The sequence below is a fragment of the Mustela putorius genome, unplaced genomic scaffold (assembly GCF_011764305.1).
Source record: "Mustela putorius furo isolate JIRA1106 unplaced genomic scaffold, ASM1176430v1.1 tig00003896_pilon_pilon_pilon, whole genome shotgun sequence".
NCBI lineage: Eukaryota > Metazoa > Chordata > Mammalia > Carnivora > Mustelidae > Mustela > Mustela putorius.
In genome coordinates, this window is record NW_025422045.1 from 7,375,369 (window position 1) to 7,401,155 (window position 25,787).

A 25,787-nucleotide genomic window follows, 5' to 3' on the forward strand; every position below is an offset into this window, starting at 1 on the left:
CTGGATTAGGTTTGGGGCCACAGTTTAACAAACCCCAGATTACACAATTAAACCTTTAAAAATGTGATCTATGGTTTGTCCAGGGGACTGAGGGTGGAGCCTGGAACAAAGGATTCCCTGAAGGTATCATAGGAAGGTTGGTAATGGAGCCTCCTGTAGTCTGTGTTTTTTTTTTTTAATAAGTTATAACTGTGAAAATGTTCGATCTAAGCCTGACTTTTTTATGAACTTGGGGGCTTTGTCCTCTATAAGATATTGAGAGCAGACTGCTGCTCAAACGTTGATTTCATTAAGGAAACCATTTTCAACAAAAGTATCCAAACTGTTTCTTCATTAATAGCACCAAACCTAGCAATACCACCTGTCATTAACTGATCGTTACCAGATGTCAGACATGATGCCAGGCATTTGACACACATCTGTTTTCCTCACAGCAGTGCTTCAAAATACGTTCTTTTTGTTTTTTGGGGTTTTTTTGTTCTGTTTTTTTGGTCTCCATTTTGCAACTGAGAAAGGCTAACTTTTCCTAGGTCACAGAGTTAATAACTCTGAGATTCAAGCCAGAGTTGTCCAGCTTCAAAGTCCACAGTCTGTTTTCTACAGCATAGTATTGCATCTGTAGAAGGCATCCTGTTTTAATGCTGCCCAAATCAATTTGGTTTTAGATTGTCTTCGCAGTTTTACTGACTTAGAAGAACTTGATGAGACAGAGTTATATATGTGTCACAAATGCAAAAAGAAACAAAAATCCACTAAAAAGTTTTGGATTCAAAAACTACCCAAGGTAAGTACTGAGTTTCAAATTATAAGGCAGTTTTGAAGGGGAAAATGTTTATGATTGATGAGAAGATAAATCATTTTTATAACTTTAGCCCATGTCATCTGTTCTTATTGGTCTCTCGAGTTGCTAGTGAAAGGTAAGTCAGTCCTTTGAGAATGCATAATTAATGTGTCCTGATCACAGTTTCCAACGAGTGAGTGGAGGGGTGGTTTCCCACACCATGACTGTGCCACAGTGGGGGTCCTACAATTTCCCACAACTCTCACACTGTCTACCTGAAGACAGCGATCAGATCCCACAGGGTCAGGTCTCAGTCCCCCAAGACTGCCTCTGCTTCAGAAGCCAGTCACAAGCCCAGCTTACTACTTAATGCTTCTGACCCACAGGCTCCAGGTATGTATGAGGAGATGCGTCAGGTGGAGTCCTGAACAGAGAAGCTTCCGTCCTTGTGGAGTTTGAGGCCCGGCATTGGCCTCCAACTGTTCTGGTTCCCCGTCTGGAATCTCTCTAGATCCTCCTTTTGGATTTTTATGACAGTTTTTATTACACAGGCATGACTGATTAACTCACTGGCTGTTGGCAGTTCCAGCGCCTCTCCCTCTCTAGAGTTTGGGGGGTAGGAGGAGAGACTGAAAGTTCCAACTCTGTAATCACAGCCTTGGGTCCCCAGCAACCAGCCCCCATCCTTAGGTGCAGTCAGAAAAGTCATCTCATTAACATAACAAAGACACCTTTATGGCTAGCACTTAGGAAATTCTAAGGGTTTCCGAGCTCTCTGTTAGGAAAGGGAGGTCAGGACCTATTTTTATATGTATATATATATATATATATATATATATATATATATATAAAGTTTTTACTTTAATTTCAGTTCACTAATATGCAGTGTAATATTAGTTATCAGGTGTTATATTATAAGTCACAACATCACAATAAGGTATGTAGAAGAAAATACTATGAGGGTTCAAAAGATAAACCGATAGGCCACCTAAAATTTCATCAAGAGACATTAGTACCAAGTATTTAATTTTATTGAAATGTTAATTGTTTATAATCTTTGTCTGATGTATCTCTCATCCAGGTGCTATGCTTACATTTGAAACGATTTCATTGGACTGCATATTTAAGAAACAAAGTTGATACCTATGTAGAATTTCCCCTGAGAGGCCTGGACATGAAATGCTACTTGCTAGAGGTAAGATCAGTTATCTTTGTTAGATGGTGAAAAGATGACTTTTCAGGAAAATCAAGTCTTCACATTGAGGTAGGACATAGGATGTCATTAACCACTGCTCCTAACTCAGTCCTGGGTTGTCTCCTCCCTTGTTCTGTAGCCTGAGAACAGTGGCCCAGAGCACTGCCTGTACGACCTTGCCGCTGTGGTGGTTCACCATGGTTCCGGGTAAGTGTGTCAGTGGCTTCTCATGCTTGGAAAAAAGCATGGTGAAGACCAGCAGTCTTGCACCACACTTGATAATTCTCCCTCAACTCCCTAAAAAATGAATTCAAATACATTAAAGTAGGTGAAGTTGAATTTTCTTTCAATTATGGTGTGAAAGAATATTCTTGAAAGGATGTTGTGAAGGAAGAAGGCACATGAAAACAAAATGGAGAAGGATTCATTTGATCTCTGCATGCAGAACCCAAGCTATTTGTCCACAAAATCCTGAGTAGTCTTTACTCCAGGGTTTTTTATTTCCTTTGCCAGGTGACATTTAAATTGGGGAAAAATGGGAAATTATTTGGAACTTACTTCATGTCATTTATTTTAAAGATTCATTTTTTATTTTACTGAAATTTTCCCTAAAAATTTTATTAGTTTATACCTTCTCATTTCTTGAGATTCATTATTTTACCTTCAAATGTGGACAAACCCCTATCCATGTTGAAATCCGTTTTCCCTCAGAACTTTGTAGATGTTGCTCCCTTGACTTCATCATTCATGGTTACCAGTCAATTCTCATCCCTTTGTAGGCAGCATTTTTTCCTCATTGGAAGGTTATAGGATTCCTGTCTTTGGATTTAGGAAATTGAACTAAATGTATTCCTGGCATGGTAGTTGATAGGAATACTCTTCATCAGTGTCTGCAGCACATGGAATTAGTATTTGTCCTACTCCCTTCTCTACTTTTTCTTCTGGAAGAAAAAGTACAGCATGTACAGCAGCTCCCATCTGTACGAAAACATTTTAAGACTCCCGGTGGATGCCTGAAACAGCAGACAGTACCAAACCCTGTACAGAGTCTATTTTTTCTTATGCATATGTATCTGTGATACTTTAATTTATAAAAAATTATAATTTAATATTAATTTTAATTGTGATAGTGTTAGCTTCTGTTGACCTTTTGATGAGATGTTATAAGGACGATCAGCTTCCGGACCATGGCTGACTGTGGGTAACTAAACTGGAAAGCAAAGCCAAGAATGTGGGGGACCTCCTATATAGTAAACTTTCTGGTTCTTTCACACATTTTAACCACCGTTTAATGATTTCCATCTCTGTGTTTCTGAAGACTGCTATGGCCTGTTTTTCCAAACCACCAATTTGGATTTAATCTATATCCAAATTGAAGATAAGCTCCTCTGTGAAATGTTTAATAGTGTGGCAATCCCATTTTTCTGATAACTTCCTTTCATAAGAGGAACAATCTTGTTTTATGGTTGCAGTATCTTTTTGAAACCATTGATATTAGAATTTTTAAAGCTCTTTGGTTTTCTACATTAAATTTTTTAGTCATTAATTGCTTTACTTGTTCTTCCCATAGCTTCTCTTTCATACTATCCACATTCCCCTCCCCCAGGCTTTTGATGATTTTTGGCTGTTCATTGAGTCATAATAAATGATGAGAGTGATCATTATTGGTAAATGGTAAGGGGTTTTTTTTAGCACTTGTGGGGTGTCTGTTTACTTAAGGCTCCTCTCCTGCTGGGAGGACTGACTCTAGGGCTCCCTGGGTGAGTGCAAAAGCACTTGCAGGGGCACTGGGTGGCTTGGTTGAGCGACTGCCTTCAGATCAGGTCATGATCCTGGAGTCCCAGGATCAAGTCCCACATCCAGCTCCCTGCTCAGTGGGGGGTCTGCTTCTCCCTCTGACCCTCCCCCCTTCTCATGCTCTCTTTCTCTTGAGTAGATAATTAAAAAAGAAAAAGAAAGAAAGAAAGAAAAGTGCTTGTGGGCCACAGTACAGGGAGGGCGCTTCCGTGGAGCAGATTACTTTCTCAAGCTCAGGTTTTTTCCAAGGCTCTGATGGAAGTCTGTTCTTCATTGGTCCCCGTTTCCCTGCGCCTTGACCTATGCTTGTTAGGGCAAGAGTGCTTAGCTCTTTGGTTCCTCTGTTAACCCAGTGCCAGAGGAACACTGCTCTATGTGTTATAGAAAATCTTCAGTTTCTGGTCATTCGATGGCACTCTTTCCTAAATTTCTAGTGTCGGTATATTCCTGGTCATTTCAGTGTATTTTGAGGAACATAAACACCTGAGCTGATTTCAGTCAGCCATCTTAAACCACCAGTCTCTAGGGTATATTCTGTTACAGTACTTCTCATTTATTATGTATCTAACAAATTATAGGATTGCTCAGATCCTTTTGTTATTTCTGTAGCCCTTTTCTTTCATTTTTTTACTTTCCCTTCCAGGGTCGGTTCTGGACATTACACAGCCTATGCAACTCATGAAGGTCGCTGGTTTCATTTCAATGACAGTACTGTAACACTGACTGATGAAGACACCGTTGTGAAAGCAAAGGCCTACATCCTTTTCTATGTGGAACGCCAGGCCAAAGCTGGATCAGATAAACTTTAATACCTCCTTTAAATCATTGTTTTTGTCAAATATACCGGACAAACATTTCCAATTTTCCATAAATACTTGATCCAAGATTTGATTTCATTATGCACTTTTCAATTTCCTATTTTGGGGTTAGTTTTATTTTGTCAATGGTAGTGACGTATTGAACATGGGCACCAACTAATTTGTTTTTTTTTTTTTTTTAGTTCTACCAGAAAACCTCAGCAGATATTTTGATTTGCTGCTTTAGTTGTAATAATTCAGTTTTTTATGTAGTTTCAAGAACTTAGTTCTATTTGACTTTTTTATATTAATGTTTTCGGTTCTCACTTTGAGGCACATTTACATCAATGCTTTGTTACATTCACATGCTGAAAGCAAGATGTGTTCCTGATTGGGAAGAGCAACAGAACACCTGCTGCCTTTCACAGCTGTGATGGAAATCAGGTTGATGGGAGAACCGGGATCATGTGTACACAGAACTTGTGGCCCACGGGATTTCAGTGACTGCTCCGTAATCGTTCCTTTTGATTGTACAAGAGAACTGGGAGGGCATCATTAAGCAGGTCAGGTAATTGCTGCTCTTGGTAGCTCTCAAGGTTGCTGTTTATCAGCACTAACTAAATAAATTTGTTGGTTCAGTTGTACCTGTACTGCAAATTCAAGAATTACTCCTTTTGAGTTTGTTTTGTTCTGGAATATCTTTTGCGTGTGTATTTGTGTTCATGGAGATAGGAGTACAGAAAAGTCCAAAGAAGACCAAACACATTCAGTGTTTAAAAATCTCAGACTCCGCTACACAGTGTAGATATTATCCAGTGAGAGGAAACCGTAGCTTCTGTTTGCCTTTTGAACCAGCATCTAGTTCCCCCACTGGCTATTGTGCTGGGAATAACTGCTTGTCCACTTTTGTCTTATTTCTTGCTTGGCCATCGGAGGTCAAGATGCTGACCTCCAGAGTAGATTCTGACCTTCACCTACATTTTAGGTACCACTATGGGGTCTGCTCCTACAGAAGGAGATTTGAGTCTTTGCTCCTTTGGTCTTTAACAACCCTCACTGGCCTAACCTGATAGCAGAGCAAACTGAAAATATTCTCACTTTGAATAGTTTCTATTCTTGAGTTTAGTAGTCTTTGTTTTAAAATTGTTTTTGAGAAAAATAGGTACAAGCACTATTAAGATTGAACCCAAGTTGAAATTTGGAACCAGAATTACATCTAAGGAAGATAACTGATTCTGCAAGGGGTCTAAGCCAATCTCTTGGGGGGTAGGGGTGGGGGGCAGTACTTGGCAGGTTGTGGAGAGCAAGTGCGCACTCCCTGAAGGGCTCTAGCATGGGACCGTGCACTGCTGTCAGCACATCTCTTGTTCCAGTCACTAGTTTCTTCTCTGTTCTCTCCAAGTTGCTATGAGGGGCAGAATGTCTTTCATATTAAGCCAGCTAGCTGAAATTTTTGGTAATCTTGTTTCTTCTATTAGAAGAAAAATAAACCCAAGTTTTTTGGTGTTTTTTTTTTTTTTTTTAAGTGCATAAATAATCTGATAGCTGTCCTCCTGGGTCAGATACTTGAAGTTGCAGGAGCAGGTGTGGCTCCTTTTCCATTTTAATATTTGCTAGATAAATCCTGTCTTTTTCTCAGGGCAGAAATCAGCAGTCGAACACTTTACTAACCACAGTTACGGCTCAATTTGTACTATCTGGTACGGCGGTCACTAGTCACCTGTGGTTAAGTTTTAATTAAAATGAAGTTTAAAACCCAGTTCTTCAGTCATACTAGCTACATTTCAAGGGCTCAGCAGCCACATGTGGCAGAGGATGTCTAGGCTCAGGTGGTCCCATCAGCGTGTAGGGCTCCTGGACCGCACTGGTCTGCATTTCCACTCCAGAGAAGCAAGCTTTGCTGTCATGTTTAGGTCTTACAACTTAAACACGAAGTCCAGAAGATAATTAAGAGGGAAACATGTGTTTAAATTAGTTTACAATGCTAAATTATATGAGTTTGAACCATTAGAGATTGTGATATTTAACCTTTTGATCTAAAAGTGAAAGTTCTACATAATTGGACCTAATACAGCAACACATTAACACCACATACTGTTGAACTTAGAATGTGCCTCTTCCTTGATCTGTTCAGTATCTCCTGTGAATACAGCCTCTTTTGTGTAGAAGGCGTACAGTTGGGACTCCGAACATTTGTACTTCCCTTGTTTCTCTGAGTGGGCAGCTCAGAGGACTTCAGCAATGTAGCCTTGGGCAGTGTTGATATTGGTGGAGAAAAATGGTCTTTTTATACCAAAGGGAACTTCCCGACAGCCAGACTACTTTGATGGGGAAAGTGGTCCTCAGACCGGCAGCACTGCTGGCTTAAGAGTTGGACACATCTCCTCTTTGAATTTCTGGAGTTTTTATTGCTTGATTTCACTTAAGCAGAAATGTTTGAATGACATTATGAAGGCTCCTTTGGAAAAGTGATTGGATCCATTGGAATTGTGCATTTGAACACCAGTGATGTAAATGTGCCTATTTGTATTTAAAAAATTCAACTGTGTAGCCTTATCACACCTAATTTAAAAAGCTGATCTTCGAGTGCTCTTCAGGGCTTGTCCCTGGGGCCATGCTGGCTCTGCGTGGGGGGCTTCTGGCGCAGAGACCACAGCCGGGGCAGTGCCTCGCTCTGGCAACTGGCTCCCTGGAACAAGAAAACTTCCTCAGAAGTCCTCCCACACAGGTGGGTGATGGAAACAGTCTGTGGCAACACAAATCTCTCTCCATGGTGGAGAAACCTTTGCTTATCCACTGTATTCTACTCAGTGTCTAGTGATGACATATGTAATAGAATTAAACCAGTAAAGTGTACAGGCCCTGGTTAAGTGTTAAATGTGTATCTCACCCGGGGAACTTACTCAGCGGCGTGGTTTCTGGGGTTGGGGACAGATTTGTTTCTAAAAGCCAAACCTCTCATTGGTTGAGTGTACATAACTTTATTTAGATACACTTCTCCCACCGCAGCCCCAGCATCCCCTCCGTTCCCTCCCACACCCTGTTGTTGCCGTGGCCTCTCCACTTGGGCCCTGGAAGGGCTCAGGAGCAGCTGTGCTACAACTGGGGCAAGGGTCCCGGGAGACCCGGGCGCAGCCACAGGAATGTGCCCACGGTGCAGGAAGAGGCTGGCACCCTCGGGTGGGGGGGTGCCGTGGTGCTAGGTCCCAGCCTTGCCCACTGGGGTAACCCCGCCCTTGGTCCCAGCGACGGGCTCCGGACCCTCGCCGGCCAGTGCTGCCTGGGTCTCCGGTGAGCATCCGCCGTGGAAGCCCAGTTTGTACGACGCGAGAAGATTATCGGTGCAAGCGACTGACCGCATTTACCTTGTAATCACAGCCCTTTTCTGCTTCACCAACCTGAACTCTTTTATGGATGAAAGTATCATTAAAGTTCTGGTCTCTTTCCTCTTGACTGTTATTTCTCAACTCCTTTCAGGGGAGCCAAGTAAGTGATGGGGTCCTTGCTCAGGGGACGAGCCTGGGCAGTCAGCCGCACTAAGTCCTCCCTCTACCAGGGCCTCGGGTGTACAGGCTGGGATGAGGCGACCCGGAGGGGCAGGTGGTGGCCAGAAGGGTGCCCTAGCGCCTATGCCGAGGTCCTGGTCAGGTGACTGGGGCACTCCAGAGGCCAGGGAGATCATCCTGTCACTCTCCTCCAACATGAGGCCGGCTTAACTCCTGCAGAGCTAGACTGCACCTGAGGGATCAGCTTTGGGGCTCTGTGCAAAGGCTATCGGCCCCCCTTTTTTTTTAAAGATCTTTTTTATTTGACAGAAGTCACAAGTAAGCAGAAAGGCAGGCAGAGATGGAGGGGGAAGCAGGCCCCCGCTGAGCAGAGAGCCCGATGTGGGGCCCGATCCCAGGACCCTGAGATCATGACCTGAGCTGAAGGCAGAGGCTTAACCCTCTGAGCCACCCAGGTGCCCCAATAGGTCACCTTTTAAAATCAGACATGCAGTAAGTGCCACCGGTAAAAAATAAAGATTCTGCTTTTCAGTAAGTTGCTATATACGACCTGTCCCCATTGTCCCCTACAAAGAGGAAAAAACAAGCACCTCTGCCAACACCGGTCATTTTCCTGTGGTACGTATTTGCCTGCTCCTCTGTCTTTGCAAACAGGCAGACGGTTTTGCCTCCACGTCCCACACCTCGCTGAGGCCAGTCAGAGGCCCTGGGGCTGCTGTGGCTCGGGGCAAAAGGGCTAAGTGTTGTCAGCGCCACCCTGGCGACCCAACCCTGCGCTCCCCCACCCCCTGGGCAGCTGCACTCAGGCCCTGCCCCCTGGTGCTGGTCCAGCCGCGCTGTGCGACGCCGCAGGGACGGCCCGGTGGCCAACCTTTTAAGAGGTTGAGAGAACTGCCCATTTCCAGAGGTCAGCACACTGAAGAGTACTGGTTTGGACAGGATTGGGGAGGAAAAGTGGAGATAATAAGGCTTTCTATTAAAATCCATCTGAGCTGCTGCGGTGTCCCTTCTGACTGAGTAAGCCAGGGAGAAGCGTCCGTTGTCTCTTGAGCCATTAAAATGGTCATCTGCGGTATGAGCAGTAGCTAGTTACCCCTTCCCTAAGAACTGCTTCCTTTAGCTGTTTCTTGGCATATGTTGTTTTTAAGAAAAGTCACTCCTTCCCCTTGGCATTGCTGGGGTAACCAAGCACCCAGGACCCCGAAGTCTGGTGTCTCAGAGGGAGTTGGCCAGAATGGCCGCTCTTGCCTTAGCTGCCTTGTGCTTTGAAAGGCATAGCCGCACTGGGACGACCAAGCCTTAGTGCCAGAAGAGGGTCCAAAACAGCTGCTTTGAGGCCTTACTCCACACAACTGGACACAAAGTATTCCCTTCCAATTCCAACCAAACAGGAGAATGAACAAAGGTCACCACTTAGGTGGTGTTCCCTACTTCACTGCAACAGAGACAGCGCAGCCTTTCCGGTCAGCATCCCCTGAACGAACCAACAAACCAGCACACACAGCTGGTAGTTCACAGCAGCACAATTATAGGAGGGTCTATAGTGGGATGGGAGGGAAGCAGTATTAGAAAACCGATCCACCATCCACGCAGTGAGAAATGTTACTTCAGGAAAGGAGAACTTAACAGAGACAAGACATCCAGCCGGCCTGCCCAGGCTACGGTCCCTCCCAGTGAGCAGACTGAAGGCTTCTACCAAGAGGGCAGTGTCTGGCTGGCTTAAGAGAAAGCTGAGACTAAAACACTTTAACCTAAAACTGTTTCGAGTAGTTTTGTACTAAGAGTGCTCTCATTCATGCTGCCATTTCTGGAAATATAAATGAGCTACAGCAGGGCAAGTAACTGGGAAAATGTTAAGATGTAAAGCCAAGTAAACTTAAGCTTAAAATGTCACGCACATACACACAGAAGAACCTCAGAGAGCTAAGCTACTTAAGATCAATCCTTGTGCAACGACTCAGGGTAAAAACAGAGCCAGCTGGGACGCCCAGGGAATCCCTGTGCTTGGTGGAGGGCGGCGGGGCCTGAAGGTGGTTGGGCCCAGCCTGCAAACCATCACCACTGAGCAAAGTCACAGGGAATGGGGCTTACCCAGGGCTTCAACTTACAGCTTCGAACACAAAACTGGCACTCTTCGCTCCTATAGACAACTCCGACTAGGAGTGGAGCAGAAGACTCACACGATCCACTAGAGAATGGGAACAGGTCCAATTTATAACCAAGGTCCCTCCCAGTGAGCAGACTGCAGGCCCAGACAGGTGGTCTGGCCAGCCACCTTCAACGAAAATGCCTTGGGAAAAGCCAAAAGAGTGCTCTGCTAAGCACCACTGTCAACTCAAAGAAAAGAACTCCCTTTTAAGGAAGCTATTTAGCTTCAAGAGGCTGCTTTTCTGCCAGGATTTTCACTTCCTCTGAACCTAAGCCGAAGCACAGACTGCTGCACGTATGTCTGGATCCTGCCCCCACCTCCCGCCGGGCTCTCAGAGCTTCAGCACCAGTTGTTAGCCAAAAATAAACACCATTCCTCAACCATATATGTCCACCAGCCCAGAGCCCGGGAGGAGGAGGAGGTAGGTCAGGTCCCCGGGCTCCCGCCACACTCAGCGTGTTCCCTGCCCACCATGCACATCACCCAGCTCAACCGGGAGTGCCTGCTGCACCTCTTCTCCTTCCTGGACAAGGACAGCAGGAAGAGCCTGGCCAGGACCTGCCCCCAGCTCCAGGACGTGTTTGAGGACCCTGCACTCTGGCCTCTGCTGCACTTTCGTTCCCTCATGGAACTCAAGAAGGACAACTTCCTCCTGAGCCCGGCCCTCAGGAGCCTGTCCATCTGCTGGTACTCGAGCCGCGTACAAGTGTGCAGCATTGAAGATTGGCTCAAGAGCGCCTTCCAGAGGAGCATCTGCAGCCGCCACGAGAGCCTGGTCAATGATTTCCTCTTCCAGGTGTGCGACAGGTAGGCCACCTCCTGAGCAGCGCTGGCTTTGCAGAGTCTGGCTCCTACAGCTCTAGGAAGCTTGGCGGGGGCGGGGTGGTGGTGGGGGGAGCAAATTACAAGACCAAGATCCCTCCATACTGGGAAGCCTCAAACTAGGCCCAAGGCAGACAGTCCCGGCCTGTCCCCAGCACAGTCCCGAGAGAAGGCATACAGTCACAGGCGGGGAGTCTTTCTCCTCTTAGCCTCCCAGATCCTGGAGCTGCTTCTGCTGCCAATGGAAGACTGGGCTTCAGCTGTCACTGTCCTTCGGGCAGCTGTCCTCCCTAGCAGCCATTAAGAGCTCAGAGGGTCCAGCTGAGCATAGATTTTCAAGGTCAGGCCCTGGGAAAGGTTCCTAGATTCAGCAATCAGCTTACCCCTCCTCTCTTCCCCTAGCAAACAAACTCCAGGACTTGTGGAACACAGCTAAGGAAGGACAACTAGGGTGCGCTGGGTTAGCTGCACCAAGCCAGACTCCAGGAGAAGTGGTGGTGATATTTAAGAATGGTTTCGTCATTAGAATATTACTAATCTCAACATACCCGTAAGGGAGGGTGTTTTAGCCTATTTTTTTCAAATGAGCAAATCCAAGTTTTGAGAGATCATGTGATTTACCCAGTCTAGGACTGCCAGATTTTAGAAAATAGAAACTCAAGACATCCAGTTAAATTTGAATTTTGAACAGACAATTTTTTGGCCTAAGTGTGTCCCAAATACATCCTGTGTTTGATCGGTCAGCTCTACCACGGGTAGAGAGGCTGAGCCACAGGGACCCCCATGGTCCCGGCCTCCTGCCTAGGACAGCCCATGAAGGCAGACTTCTGCTGCCAGCCTCTCAGAGAGCCTCAACTGACCACTCCTGTCCTGCCTTTGAAGAAAAGCACCTCTTGATTACTAACAAACCAGGTCCAGTCAGCTTGCTGCCACCTTGGTTTAATAGCTGCTGTTTGCCGGCAGTGAGACAGGCATGGAAGGAAACAGAGTGGTGGCCTGCCTTTTTTTTTTTTTTTAAAGGCAGTCAGAAGAAAACAAGATGGACTTGGTTGGGCCCTGCCTGGATGAGGCCATTCTGATGGGTTTAACAAGGCCCCTGAATCAGACTGGAGTGATCTAGGTGGGAGGGGCAGCCTGCTCTGAAGTTGTTCTATTATTCCTGCTGCAAGAGAATTTAATTTCCCACATCAGCAAGTGTGGAGTGGTCCTCTCATGTCACCATCTGGGTGCAGCAAGGGCCCGAGTGTCACAAAAAGAACAAAGCGCTTGGTGGTAAGGGTTCTGTGCCAAGTCTCCCAGTTCTACTACTGTCCAACCATGGGACCCAGACCAAATATTTAAATCTGACCTAATTTCTTCATCTGTAAAATAGGATGAATCACCTATCTCACAGACTAAGAGGATTAAATGACACAGTAGCACTGGCCCACAGTAGGTACTGATAACATCCATGAAATCTGGTTCTTTTAGCCATCAGCTCTTGACGGCAGGACAGGAGACAGCAAAGGATGGCAGGGAAGGAGTCGGCTCTTTCTCTGGCTTGTTCTACATCAGGGATTATTCTAAAGGTTCTTAGAACAAAAAGGGACCACTCAACATCAAAGGCCTAATCGTCATAACCACCCTAGAGCTAACAATTTCTCCCACTTGATAAATGAGGACTAGCACAGTCCAGACATTTGTCCTGGGTCACAGAGCAAATAAGGCACAGGCCGGTCACCTGAGCCCTCCGAGCCAGTTTCTTCATTCATAAAACAAAGTGCAAAGGATTTGATATGAAGACTGAAGACACCATATGAACTTAAGAACTGGGAAGATGGGATGGGCTGTGTGAAAGGTACCCCTTCCCCCAGCACGAAAGAGCTGGGCTAGCCCAGGCAGGTGCAGTCAAGGGGTTAAGGAGGAAGCTGACGGCTCCCTCTGGCTACAGAGAACCAAGGGCCCTGCCCACAAGACAGGCCCCTCTTGACCGCAAGCAATCTCATCCGGTGTGCTCCCAGGAAAAGTGAGTTACAGTTGCCTACAGAAGGTCCTGTCCAGGCTCTTTACACCCCAAATTTTGACCTTCACTACAACCCCACTGGTAGGCATCATTCCCTCCCTGCTGTGCACCCATACACTCACATCAGGAAACTAAAGCTCAGGGAGTGACTTAGCCGAGGTCACACCAAAATAAGCCAAATTCAACTTTGCGCAAGATCTTTTTACAAGTAGCCTGACTGTACCCATCTCAGACCCGGTTCTAGCTACTGTCTACTTGACCTCTTCTAGGCTGGCATCCCAGACGGCAAGAACTGTCCCAGTTAACTGAGCAGAGAAACACAGAGCTCTAGAACCCAGAGCCAGGCATACTCAGAGCTGTGCCCTGACCCCAGCCTCGAGGGACTGTCCCTAAGCCACCCCATAAGAAACCCTTGCTCCCATCTGACTGACCATCCTGCCAGGAGCTTCAGGGCCTCAGCTTGAAGCCAGCCTGGAGTGGTCACCACGCATCTTTTCCCGCACCCCCACCCCGCAAAGCAACAGGCCCGGAGAGAACCAAGAACACTTAGAGTTGTCCTCCCGGACCCTGCACCCCATCTGCCCACAGTAGGACCAGTGGCGGCTCGGGAAGCTAAAAGCCCACGCAGATTGAGGTCTGGTGGAGAGGCAGAAAGAGTAGGGGAAAGGGGACAGAAACCCCGGTTCAGATCCAGGCCGCGTCATCGCAGGCAAGTTTCTTCAGCTGGTTAAGTCCGTTTCACTTCGTTGCCCACTGTAAACGGAGTCGTGCCACGAGTCCCAGGGCAGTTAGGGAGCTCCCGGACCCCGGAGCTCCAGGGCGGGGCGGATGCCAACCGTACCCGCCATCGGCCCCCACCGCGGGCCACCGCGATCTCTCCGCAGGTGCCCCAACCTGGCGTCCGTCACGCTTTCAGGCTGCGGCCACGTCACCGACGACTGCCTGGCGCGCCTCCTGCGCTGCTGCCCGCGCCTGCGCGCGCTGCGCCTGGAGAACTGCGCGCGCGTCACCAACCTAACGCTGGCGGCCGTGGCGACGCACGGGCGCGCGCTGCAGACGCTGCACGTGGACTTCTGCCGCAACGTGAGCGCGGCCGGCCTGCACCGCTTGCGCGCCGCGTGCCCGCGCCTGGCGCTGCGTGCCGAGCACAGCGCAGCCATGATCCCCGACCAGCGCCCCAGCGCGTCGGGCATGGCTCTTCGCAAGCTGCTGCCGCGCTAGGCTGACCATGTCGGGACAGGACACCCGGGCAAGGGCCCCGAGCAGAAAGAGCGACCTGGTTTCCAACCCCTAGCCCCAGCACTTCTCAGACTGTCGCCACATCGCTGAACCTCAGTTTCCCTGTCTGCAAAATGGGGACGTTGATGCCTACCTCACATTACGGTTTTACGCACAGGAGTGCGAGAGTAACCGGATGCTGGGAAAACACTCGGGTAGCCCTCACTAAACACCAGCATCTGTCCCGACGCCCTTCCGCCCCGGGCCTATCGCCACTCGAAGTCCACAGCAGGCGAGGGGCTCACAGCGTCCCCCGCGACTGTGACCGCTGTCTGTGGCCCAAGTAACCGCCATGCGTAGGCGTGGCCACCCGGTAGGGCGCGGGCGCAGGCGCCGTGGGGGCAGAAGGGGGGCGGGGGAGGCGACTCCGGCTGCTGGTTGCGTGCCGCACGCTCAGCCTGCGGCCGCGGGTGTTCCCCCGCTGTACCGGTGGGCGGGAGGAGGGGGAAAGCCGGGGTTCACGGCCGGAGACAGCCGCCGAGCCCGCCACCGCAGCCTTGCCATCCGCGCCTTGGCTTGGCGCCCGAGCCAGCCCGTACACGATTCTAGGAAATTCGCTGTTGGATGTGATTCTTAACATAAACCTCATAGTTCTAATTTTCTACCGTTCTCGTATCACAAAGGCAGAAGAAAACAATTGAAAAACCCGAAGTAAAGATTAGAAAACAAAAGCAGCAGCCTGGTTAAGTCCTTTGATAATGAAACCGCGAGAAGCGCAAAGTTAGATTTTTACCTGCTGGATTTGCTCAACGTGGGCACATTCCAGGACTTCAATTTCGGAGCTTTAGTCACTGATGTCCCACCGATAGTCACCAAAGTATAGGCTCCCGGCCACCCAGCAGAACTTCCGGTCCCAGGTACTCAGTGAAAACTTAAGAAGGGAAAGCAGGGAGCGTAGCGGGATGGTGGGATGGTGGGCCGTGGGCCGTGCTCCAGCTCCAGCCCCAGCCCCAGCTCCGCCCATCGCCAGCTGGGACCCTTAAGTCACCTGAGACAGGTGTTTCTTGTCTGGGAAAAGGGATCTGGATCCTACTCACCGGTTGCCCAATACTGGGAAGCCAGCAAGGAAAAAAAAAAAAATTCTCCAATTTCGTGGTAGGAGAAGAGACAGCAAATTATTGGTATATGGGGATGGCGGGGGTTGGGGGTTGGTGCAGGAAGCACCAGGTAAGGGGCTAACTGGCAATTGCCGGTGAAGGTTTGGGGAGGGGAAAGGAACCTAAAAGGGGTTAATCAGTGTGCCTCACCACATGAAGTGAGGGAGGGAGCTGAGCGGCATCTGGCAGGAAAACAGTCCAGGTGCAGGGAATAATAGCTCATGCAAAGGCTCCAAGCAGGAGCATGGTGAGTTAGGGGGAGGCCAGGAGATCAGTATGGCTGGAGCAGGGTTAGTGAGGAGGAAAGGGGAGCAGGAAATATCAGAGAACTAGGCATGTGGGTGGCTGCCAGGGGAAGGCCAGAGGAGCTGAAATTTCTCCAGGCAGAATCTGTGGGGGCGGGGGCGGGGGGGGGGGGCAAGCAGCAGCCCAACCCACCCCAACCCCTCCAGGGCCTGTTGGAGGCTTCACTTGTGGCCCTGGACCCTTTTGTTGGGCCAGTGCTCGGCCCAGAAGCAGGTGGGTGTTGGCACTGAGGCCTGGCCTGGCATAATCCCTTCTCATCCCTGTGTGGGGAGAGCCAGCCCCCTCAGGCCACCAGCTGCAGTGGAATGGGAGGACACCCACTTTCTCTGGGTGATTTTCCAGTTTACCCACCATAGTTCTGGACTCAGGAAAGAGGCCTTGCAGGAATTTTATTTTTGCCCCTACTAGTACTGCAAACAATGTTGGAAGAAAGCTTAGGCTTCCAGGGGGATAAATATTTATTTAAAACAGCATCACTTAAACCCCAGGGCTTTGCTTTCATTATTTCTGATAAGTCTGAATTCCCAGCAGATCCTGTTTGCCCTGAGTTGATGGTATAGTCTGGGGGACAACAGAACCCTAGTTTCTGACTCTCCTCTGATTGAGAGCCAGTCAGTCCTCTCCAAACCTCAGCTTTTAAATCCGTGTATTGGGATTGCTGGAGAATCTTGCTTACAGGGTTCTTTTAAGGATTAACAATGTCGTGTTTCTAAAGCCTTAGTCATTGCAAGTTCTGCTCAAATAGGGTAACCTGAGACCCCTTTCCCTTTCCTCATGGAAGCTCTTTTTTATAAATGAGGGCTAACTTCCCTGGTGAAGCCTCTGGCTTCCAGTAACCCCCCACATACGGAGGCTCTAGCTATCACAGACCTAAAGCGGCGCTGATAGCCCACCCAGCACTGTTTCTAGAGCTTGAATCCAGCCCCGCTCCCTCCGGGGTGCTTTGGGTCCCTGAGCCAAGGGCCATCCAAGGTACACCCAGAAGGCGGGCCCTGATGAGACCCAGGGCTCTCCACTCCACCTTCTGACAGGTGCTGTTCACATCACTGGGCACCGAGCAGAGCCCTGGACAGAACACAGAGCCCATGCTCGAAGTCTTCTCTCAGATCCGAGGAGATCAAGGGGTGTCCCGTGCTTCATGAATCCATTGACTCATTCATCTGGGGTTGAAGGGAGTGTTGAGTGCTCTGCAGCTCTGCCATCCATCACTTCTGACGGGTTATGACCTCTCACATCCTTAGTTTATCACTAAAACAGGACCTCTCTGTAACACTCTGGTAAGATGATGTATAAATATGCAGTGACTGAAAGGCTGGGGTAAGGAAAAGGGGTCCACACATCCATGGGGGCCTAGAAAAGCCAAGTGCCTGGCAGAACCCACAGGCCTAAGTACTGGGAAGAAGCAAGCTGGGTCCGTATGGGGGTGATCCAGGTACACTCAATGGAGGACTGATCCCAGCTCCCACAGGGTCTAACTGTGGGTGGGGTGTTCCTTTCCGCAGGCACAGTGCAGTAAAGGCAGAGTCAGAAAGTCTGAGGCCTGGGGAAGCCAGGGCAGATGGGAGTCTGTGTTCCAAAGCCACTGGCGAATGGCTTGGACGTTACTCTGTCCTCGCAGCCTCTATTCAGTCTATGAACTTTCCCAGCTCCCGAATGCTCCTTTCACTCTCTGTCTGGCCAAGGCAGCCAGTGGCCACAGAGAGGAAGGGCTGGGAGCAGGTGCGGAACCTCAGCACCAGGGCGGGACAGTGCTCCCAGGTGGAAGGCGGACAGCAGGCACCACACTGCGCTGGGGAGCCTGCGCAAGAAGCTCTGTACCACAAGCTCCCAGGTCAGGGGCTCTGGGTCACTCCTTGGGAGGCAGAGCCTGCTGGGGGGACACGGTGCCATAAGGCTTGTCTTACAGGGACACACTGGCCCGTTTCTTTTCAGGCTGAATATTTGGAGGGGCACTAAGTTCCCTTGGGACTACTGTTGTCAGCAGGCGGGTGGACAGGAAGCCAGGGCTCCTAGCTCTAGCCTGTACACGCCCCTGATCCAGCACTTGCCCTCTCCTGACCTCAGATTCATGGTCTGAAAGAGGAGAGGTCACCTGACACCTTGGCTCTAGGGTTCCTCTAGCTCTAGGATTCCATGCCTAACATGCTTTTTGCTAAAACTAAATGCACCAGATACGCGTTTCATCTGACTGGCAGTGCTGGGCAAAGGCCACAAAACAGGGAGGCCCAGAACAAAGCTGTTCCCTTTTTTTTTTAAGGTGGGGGGGGGGGTCCAAGTTTTCTTGGAGTTCTTTGAGGGTCATAAACATTGCAAGTATTTAACTGAATGATCCAGCAAACAAAAAAACTGCCCAAACCTCCACAGAGGGGCTGAAAATGAACCAGGGAAAATAAACACCTGTGCCAGGCCCGTCGTTTGAGTGGGCTGCCAGGCTGACCCCGGCCCTGAAGCACACGGGAAGCAGCAGCCTGTGGTGGGAACTGGCTGTAGACCAAGACGCATGGCTCAAACGCCTTGCTCTCTTCCTGTTCCCGCTCCCAGCAGCCACCATCTTCACAGCTACTTTCACGATGGCCCTTTCTTCCAGAACCACACACTCACTCTGACACGCCTGACAACAGGCGCATTGGCCAGGGCCCTCAAGTCCCAGGTTCAAGCACCAAGAGTGTGACCCCTCCCCAACCCCCGAACAACTCTGCACCAACCACCATTCAAGGCTACGAAAGCCACACACTGGTTCTATTAATTCGCACATTCACTCACTTGTTCTCGTGGTTGCCCATTTGTACATGCTGAATGCCTACCTGCAACGGTGGTCCCTGCTGCACCCCTGTGCCCTCCTGCAGAGACATGCTACTGTCAACCGCCCTCCTCCTGAAGCCCACCACTGGCTCGTCACGCGCAGCGCTGGAATCCCGCTCCTCTGGTTAGCCTCCTCGTGGCCCAGTGGGGCTGCACCCCATACTAGGTATCCTGGGGCCACTCAGGACAGGCTCTCACTATCCAGTTACACTCTAAACCCAGCTGCAGAGGAGGAGGAAGGGGTCACTGAGGGGTGGGGCACGGGGCTGATGCAAGGGCCCTGGGGTGAGGGAACGAAGTAGGACACCCAGGATGACAGAATAAATGAAAGGAGGGGCCTCCCGCTCCCAGCTCCCACTCGAGCTGCTCTGTCATCTCGAGACAAGCACAGCTCACTCTCAGTGTGAAGGAGTGCTTCTGATGGGCCAAACGCCATCAGTGAGACTAGCTCGAAAGCTCATTCCTTCTTAGTCAGAAACTCCACTGGAGTTAAGAAAAGCAGCCCACGCTCTGGTTCCTGAATTGGCTTTATTTCTCTGCATAAGGAACCCTGCACAGGCAATTCAAATTAAAACAAAATAAATATATGAATATTCATGTAAAACTGTCCTTTCTAATGAACAATTATACACAATGTACAATTTCATGTTCACTGGGTGGGTTTACAAAATGTACCATTCCCAACTAAAAATGCACCAAAATGGTTCCATGCAAACTTATCAAAAGTGACCAAAAATATGGAGGGAAAAACCTGACTGAGAGCACTTCGTCTTTTTTTTTTGTACAATCACAGAAAAATAAAAACATCTAATTTCTTTGTTACATTTAGAGAAACTAAATGTGGCCACTGTTTATAATGTCGGTTTATGTTCCTAAACATCTATGTAGTTACCATAAAAGTGTGTCCACATGAAACTGGAAGTGAGCATTGCTGAGCAGTGGGGGGCGGCGGCCCCCGCGGTCAATAGTCGGTGTCTGAGCCCTCGGCATTGTCCACGTTCCGCGAGAGCATGTAGTTGTCCATGTCGATGGAGCGGCAGTTGTTGATGGCGTAGCGCAGGCGCTCGGCCATGACCAGCTGGCTCGAGTAGGGGGGCAGCCGCAGCTGGAAGAAGCAGGTCTGTGAGGTAGGCAGACTGTCGTAAGGCTGTGGAGAGAGAGCCAGAGCTGTGACAGCAGCATCGGGGGTCCCAGGGTTGGGGGGGACCCGTAAGTTACTACTGTCCCCAAATCAGGAGGAGCACTTCTCCCAGCCTTCCAGATGGGCTCCACGGACCCGAGTGCAGGGCCGCCTTGAGGGGAAGGAGACACTGGTGGAAGGAACGTGGGCTCTGGTGTCCCCAGCCATGGAGGCTTCTGGTGACCATGCTTCCTTCCTCTCCTCACCACCCCCATGGCCCCATCTGCAAAGTGCGAGCAAGCTCTGGTGGGAGAACAGGCTTTGCACAGGGCCTGCCACGGGACCGCCAATGGATCTCACTCCCTTTCACCAGGAGGGTGCGGACCCGGAGCTGCTGCATGGAGCCCCCAACTGCCAGCAAAACGGAAAGGACACCTGGAAGGGCACCCCTGCATGCCTCCACCCTTCCCCTGTCCCTCCTAGCGGGCCTTCTGCATCCTTCGCCTACCCTGGCTGCCACACACAGCTCACACAAGGAAGGAGCAGTGAATTCAATCCTAGTCTGTCCATTAAATGCACAGTCATGCAGTCATTTAAAATGATAATCATGATGACTCGCAGCAGAACAGAAAAGCGTGGGTGCCTGGGTGGCTCAGGGCATTAAGCTTCTGCCTTCGACTCAGGTCATGATCTCAGGGTCCTGGGATCGAGCCCCCATCGGGCTCTCTGCTCAGCAGGAAGCCTGCTTCCCTCCCCACCCCTGCCTGCTTCTCTGCCTACTTGTGACCTCTGTCTGTCAAATAAATAAACTAAATCTTAAAAAAAAAAAAAAAAAAGAAAGGAACAGAAAAGTGCTCGGGACAGACTGAGCTAAACACAGCACACAAACTCAGGTATCCACAGAGGTGGCAGGTGGAAGGGCAGCTGCCGCAGCAGAGGGCATATGCTCTCTGGTCTTCCCTGAAAACTCCATGAACTCCCACACTCTGTACCGACAGAAAGGATAGTACATTTTTATATCTGAAGATAGGTTTTAAAAAGGGACTTGCCCTTTTTTTTCCTCTCAACTCCTTGAACCAGCCCTCCCCCCTTCCTCCTTGGAGCCCTACACCTGGTTAGCGCATTCCAGAGAGGTGGGAGATGGAGGGCCTGGAGGGCCTAGAAGCCTCTCTGGGTCGGAGCCAGTGAGGACACAAAAAGCTCAAATGTAGGAAAACCATAACCAGCAAAGACACTGAAGGGCAATGTGAACAGGTGCCTCTGATTTGGAAGGAGGAGCAATGGTCTAAAAGTCACAAGGGAGAGACCCACTGTGGTCAGTTTTCTGCGGCTGAAAAACCTCAGGCAGGGGATTAGGGGTGGATTAACTCCTGGGATGGCAGGGGTAGCCTGGGACAGACAGAAGGCAAGGATTTTTTCCAGAGCTGAATAGAAGCAAACCATTGCCTCCACCCACCTCTCTCTGAAGCAACAAAACAGATTTACAACTGATAGTTTCTGGCAAGTCATGTAGAAAATTTATGGAAAGGCTCTTTTCATAGCCCTTCCTGTGCGTGGCCTCTCCAGCAAGTCTAGCCCAGGAGTGGAGCCCAGGCGGGCAGCTTCAGGAGGCAGCGGGGGAGGGATGGCTCTGGCTGCAGCAACCTCCAGGAATAGCTACTGGAAAAACACCAGAAAGGCAGACACTGAAACTGGCAGGAAGGGTCCTTGTGCGAAGAGGAACTACTTTTCTTACTGTTTCCAGAATAAACATGATGGGCCCTGCTCAGAGGACTGTCCAGCTCTTGGGCGGTTGGGGAAGGAAAGAGATAGAACACAAACACTTCTAACTTAATGCTGAGTTCAAGGGATGTACCACGTGTCCTGGAAGTGGACGGAAGGAGATCTAAGCCTGCCCTCTGAAATGGTCAGGGGCAGCAGGAAAGCATCCATGAGGGCTTCCTGGAGGAGATGACATTGCTGTTGGGCCTCAAGGATGAGTATGCACTTGCCAGACACAGATGGGAAGGAGTGTGAAGGAGAACTTACTAAAGCAGAGGGAAGAGCCTACACAAAGGCACAGAAGTTTAGAAACAGCGTGGTGTGTTGGGAAAAAAAGGTAAGCAGTCTGTTCTGGCCAGGATACGGTATGTGTTAAGAGGTGCTATAGCAAAGCTGCGGCAGAGGCCAGACCATGGAGACATTTAAGGCCACTGAAGCAGTTGGCATTTATTCTGAAATCAATGCAGGGGGCCCTCTCCTGGTCTGAAAGGAGAGTGACATGGTCAGATGGGTGCATGAGAAAGAGGACTCTGGCAGCAGTGTGCATTTCAGGTTCTAAGCTCTTTTATTCCTCAGCCATCTGTCAACATGGCAGCTGGGCTGGGGCTCTGCAGCTGGAGCTTTTCATCAGGCTGCAAAGAAGCCGCCCTGCCTGCACAAGCAGCCACGGGGCACACGCACCATGTTCAAGCTTAGGGTCTTCGTGGAAGCACACCAGACCACATCTGAGTGCACAAGTCACACGAAAAGGCATAGGAAGTAAGAGGCAGAGGCAGCAGGACAAGCCCTCTGGTAAGCTGAGCTTTCATGCAGGAAGCTGCTGGAGGATTTCCTCAAAGGTTGCTGGTGGTAGGGCTTTTTTTCACTCAAGTTACATTACGTTTCTGAACAAGCTTTTCTGCTTGATTTTCTTTCAATTAGGAAACCTCAAACACTAAGCCTGAACTGGCAGGCCTACCCGAGGGTCACTGTGCGGCTTTTCTAGCTGGCAAGCAGCGCGGAAGCAGTGGGAGACAGGACGGGGAGGGATGGCAGCACAGCTTACTTACCCGATCGACCTTCATGATCTGAAACCTCTGAGAGATGTCCGCAGTGTTGGCCGGGAGGCGAGACCTTCCAGACACGAATCTCATGAAGAGCACGCGCTCCTCGTTGGAGAAGTCCTCCAGTGTGCGCCAGAACCACTGCACCAGCTGATGCTGCTCGTCCACCTCCCGGTAGCGCACCACCTTCTTCAGGACCTCCACGGAGATCTCGGGCATCCCACACACCATCTGCTCCAGCTGCTTGGCCGTGAGGAGTGACAGCAGTGGCACCGGAACGATCCAGGACATCCCTTCTCGGACGGCCGCCACCTGCTCCCAGGAGAGCTGTGCATCAGACACGCGTCTGCAGACGGGGCACCTCCCACCTGCTCCTCCGCCCCCCAAACCCTCGACCTGTCCCCCGGACCCAAGGCGCACATGGCCCACTCCCCCGGCCGCCAACCCTCTGTCCGAGCTCCTCCCTGCCTGTGGGACTTCTACACTCCTTCCGGTCCCAGGTCAAGTCAATTGAGGAGCTTGCCTTCTGCCCCCCACAAAACTCAGCCCGCCGCCCTAAGCGCCCCCAACCCTGGTGCCAACTGCACTCACTCCTACCCCTCAGCACGCATGGCTGTGCAGTTACATTGGGCCCTGAGGGCTACTCTGTCTCTCGTTAGGGTAAGACGCTCCTAGAGGATGTGTCTACCTTCTACTGTTTCTTGCACTCATATTTTTCTTTGGAAGAGTGATATCCTTCTGGTAAAACTTATTTGTGCTCATTGTAAAAAAAAAAAAAAAGAAGTAGTTAGAAAAGTACAAAGAAGAAAATTAAACTAGCAAGGCCTTCTGGAAGCAGGCAGTAGGAAGGACAGAACATTTCATTAGGAGACTTCGGGGTCTGAATCCCAGCTCCGTCTCTTTTACTTTAATTTTCTCATCTGAGAAATGAGGAAAACAACTGCTGCTCACACGACTACGATGAGAATTCTCGATGCATGTCTGTGTGCCCTACTGCTGCTGTTCACTCCCAGCACGGTGCGGAGAGCAGGTCAGCTGCGGAGTGCTGAGGGGGGCTGGAGGGGCTACCCACAACAGTCTGTTTCAAAAACACCCCAAGGTCGCACAGCAACGCACACCCTACACACAGACTCATTCACTGCTGTCAAGATTTGTTCATAAACACTTCCTCACTCTTGGCCAACTCAGAACCACCAGTGATAATTAGCAAAAGGAAAAACCCGGAGGACCCAAGCAGGAGCCACACCTTGGGGAAGGCCCTGGGGCTGGGACTGGTACAAAGACGTCCCACCCAGGGCTCGGGAACAAGACTGGCAGCGAGGACCGTCTGTATGGGTATTAAAAGGAAGACCCCAGCCAAAGTTTGCCCAAAAACAAGCTGTCGTGCCTGGTAGAATACAAACCAAAAGCTGTCTAGAAAAAAATGAGGCTGAGGTATGGGGCTGGCTGCTTGGCGGGGAACAAATTGGGACAGCTATGGGAAGAACACTGGGTTGTAAGAGAAGAGGAAGACGTGAAAGAGGAAAAAGGCCTCCTTGCTGAGAAAGGAACAAAGCAACGGGCTGAGCAGAGCATGACTGGCAGAGAGTGGAGGGACAATCTGACCCAGAAGAGCCTAGACCCCACAGTTAAACCTGGTTTGGGACCCTGACTTCGCCTTGGGCACATCACTTCACTTCTCTGCCTCAGTACTTTCATCTGTGAAATGTGACAGTAATCCTTTTCTCACAGAGTAACTACAGGAAACACTGCACACGAGGCAGCCTGGACCCACACCTGGCATGCAGAAGGTATTCAATGTATTTTTAGCCAAATACTCACTGGGGATTAAAATTCTGAAGAACTGGAGCCAAAAACCTAAGCCCCGGCTGTGTGAACAGCATGCCCACAAAACCTGCCCTCACTAAGGGATAACAGTTTTCTGACTGGACTTGGTCCAAAGCCAGAGTCAAAGAAGGAACCAGAAGGGAAAGGCACAGAACATACACACTTCAACAGCCTTCGAGCCTCAGTCTAGCTCTCAAGAAGACCCTAGCACATTCTGCATATAAAGTACTATAAAGTGGCTTTTAAGGACTGTATAGCCAAAACCCCATTTTTGGACAAAATGTTCATTTCTTTGGTCACTCACCACATTCTCATCATTTATTATTAAATGCTTACTACAATGTCAGCACATAACAAGAATATTTAGGAGATACACACACACACACAACACTATATTTATGTAATATATGCAGCACACATGTATGTAACATATATACTAGAATGCATTCTTCACTCAAAGTCTTACAAGCTAATTGAAGAAACAAGATCCAAACTCTGTGGTCTAGTTCTTAGACCACAACATAGAAGTATTATGGTATCTTGAGAAATTTCTAAGTAACAAAAAAGATTTCTACCGGCTATGGACCTGGAGGAAAGCTGGTCTGTGGAGGAGAGGCATTTCCAGCTGGGGCCTGACGGGACTGCAGCAGGAGTTGGGAAAGAGGCACTCACATGGGATCGCAAGACCAGTGGGAGGGGTTTATTCACATGGGCCCTGACTGACCCAAGTAGAGTGGGAGACCCTGGGTTGGGGACAATAAGAGATGAAGACAAACAAAATGAAGGCTGAGTGAGAAGGCAGGTGTAAAGGCCTGGGTGACAGCCTGGCCTCAATCCAACCAGTGACCAATTTAGAGCTGTCCTAAGGCTTTGAGTAAGGAGACAGGAAACCCGGAGGTAAGGCCTGAAAAGTCTCTGAACAGGGGCTGAAAGGCAGATACAAATTAACTGACATGGTAGTTCATATACCCCAATTCAGCAGTAACCAGTAAGCTCTTGTTTGAAGACAACTGTAAACATTCATATGCATGTCCCAACGTTTCAGCTCACCTGTCGGTCCATCTCATGAAGTCGATATTCAATGGCCCTCTCCACATACTCCTTCCTGTTGGAAAATGTCAGTGGGATACTATTTCCACCAGGAATTATGGGAACCATCTTGCCATCAGCACTCTGGCCAACAAAAGAATCAAGAGGAATCATCTAAGAAGAGGAAAAAAAAATATTTTTACTAAAAAAATACCGTACATTACACACAAATATAGCAAAACAGTAACAACATTAAGACTTCTAGGGACAGGGTGGAGCAGCTGGTTAAGCATCTGACTCTTGGTTTTAGCTCTGGTCTTGAGCTCAGGGCCACAGGATCAAGCCCAGCATCAGGCTCCACCCTGAGTGCCAAGTCTGCATGGGATTCTCTTTCTCCCTCTCCTAGCCCTGCTGCTGGTGTTTGCTCTCCATCTCCCCGTCTAGCTCTCATATAAATAAATAAATCTTAAAAAAA

The 25,787-nt window shown here is 49.4% G+C and overlaps 3 protein-coding genes across 20 annotated transcripts in view; 2 read left to right on the forward strand and 1 right to left on the reverse strand.

Annotated features, from left to right (window-relative positions):
- Positions 1-8,016, forward strand: part of USP3 (ubiquitin specific peptidase 3) — a 107,145-nt gene extending 99,129 nt beyond the window's left edge. For all 10 annotated transcript variants that reach the window (XM_045067491.1, XM_045067492.1, XM_045067494.1 and 7 more), the window contains 4 exons: positions 666-784; positions 1,863-1,976; positions 2,116-2,183; positions 4,417-8,016. In XM_045067491.1, the coding sequence (XP_044923426.1) occupies positions 666-784; positions 1,863-1,976; positions 2,116-2,183; positions 4,417-4,582 (467 nt within the window). In that variant the 3' untranslated portion in view covers positions 4,583-8,016. The remainder of the gene's footprint in view (positions 1-665; positions 785-1,862; positions 1,977-2,115; positions 2,184-4,416) is intronic.
- A 488-nt stretch (positions 8,017-8,504) lies between these two features.
- Positions 8,505-15,001, forward strand: FBXL22 (F-box and leucine rich repeat protein 22). Its single transcript, XM_004758734.3, has 2 exons — positions 8,505-11,032; positions 13,934-15,001. The coding sequence occupies exons 1-2, from the start codon at positions 10,698-10,700 to the stop codon at positions 14,268-14,270; spliced, it is 672 nt and encodes a 223-aa protein (XP_004758791.1). The 5' UTR covers positions 8,505-10,697; the 3' UTR covers positions 14,271-15,001.
- Positions 15,002-19,041: 4,040 nt separating this feature from the next.
- Positions 19,042-25,787, reverse strand: part of HERC1 (HECT and RLD domain containing E3 ubiquitin protein ligase family member 1) — a 186,960-nt gene continuing 180,214 nt past the window's right edge. For all 9 annotated transcript variants that reach the window (XM_013059547.2, XM_013059545.2, XM_045067489.1 and 6 more), the window contains 3 exons: positions 25,334-25,486; positions 22,463-22,768; positions 19,042-19,679 (listed from right to left, as the gene is read on the reverse strand). In XM_013059547.2, coding sequence (XP_012915001.1) covers positions 19,494-19,679; positions 22,463-22,768; positions 25,334-25,486 — 645 coding nt within the window. In that variant the 3' untranslated portion in view covers positions 19,042-19,493. The remainder of the gene's footprint in view (positions 19,680-22,462; positions 22,769-25,333; positions 25,487-25,787) is intronic.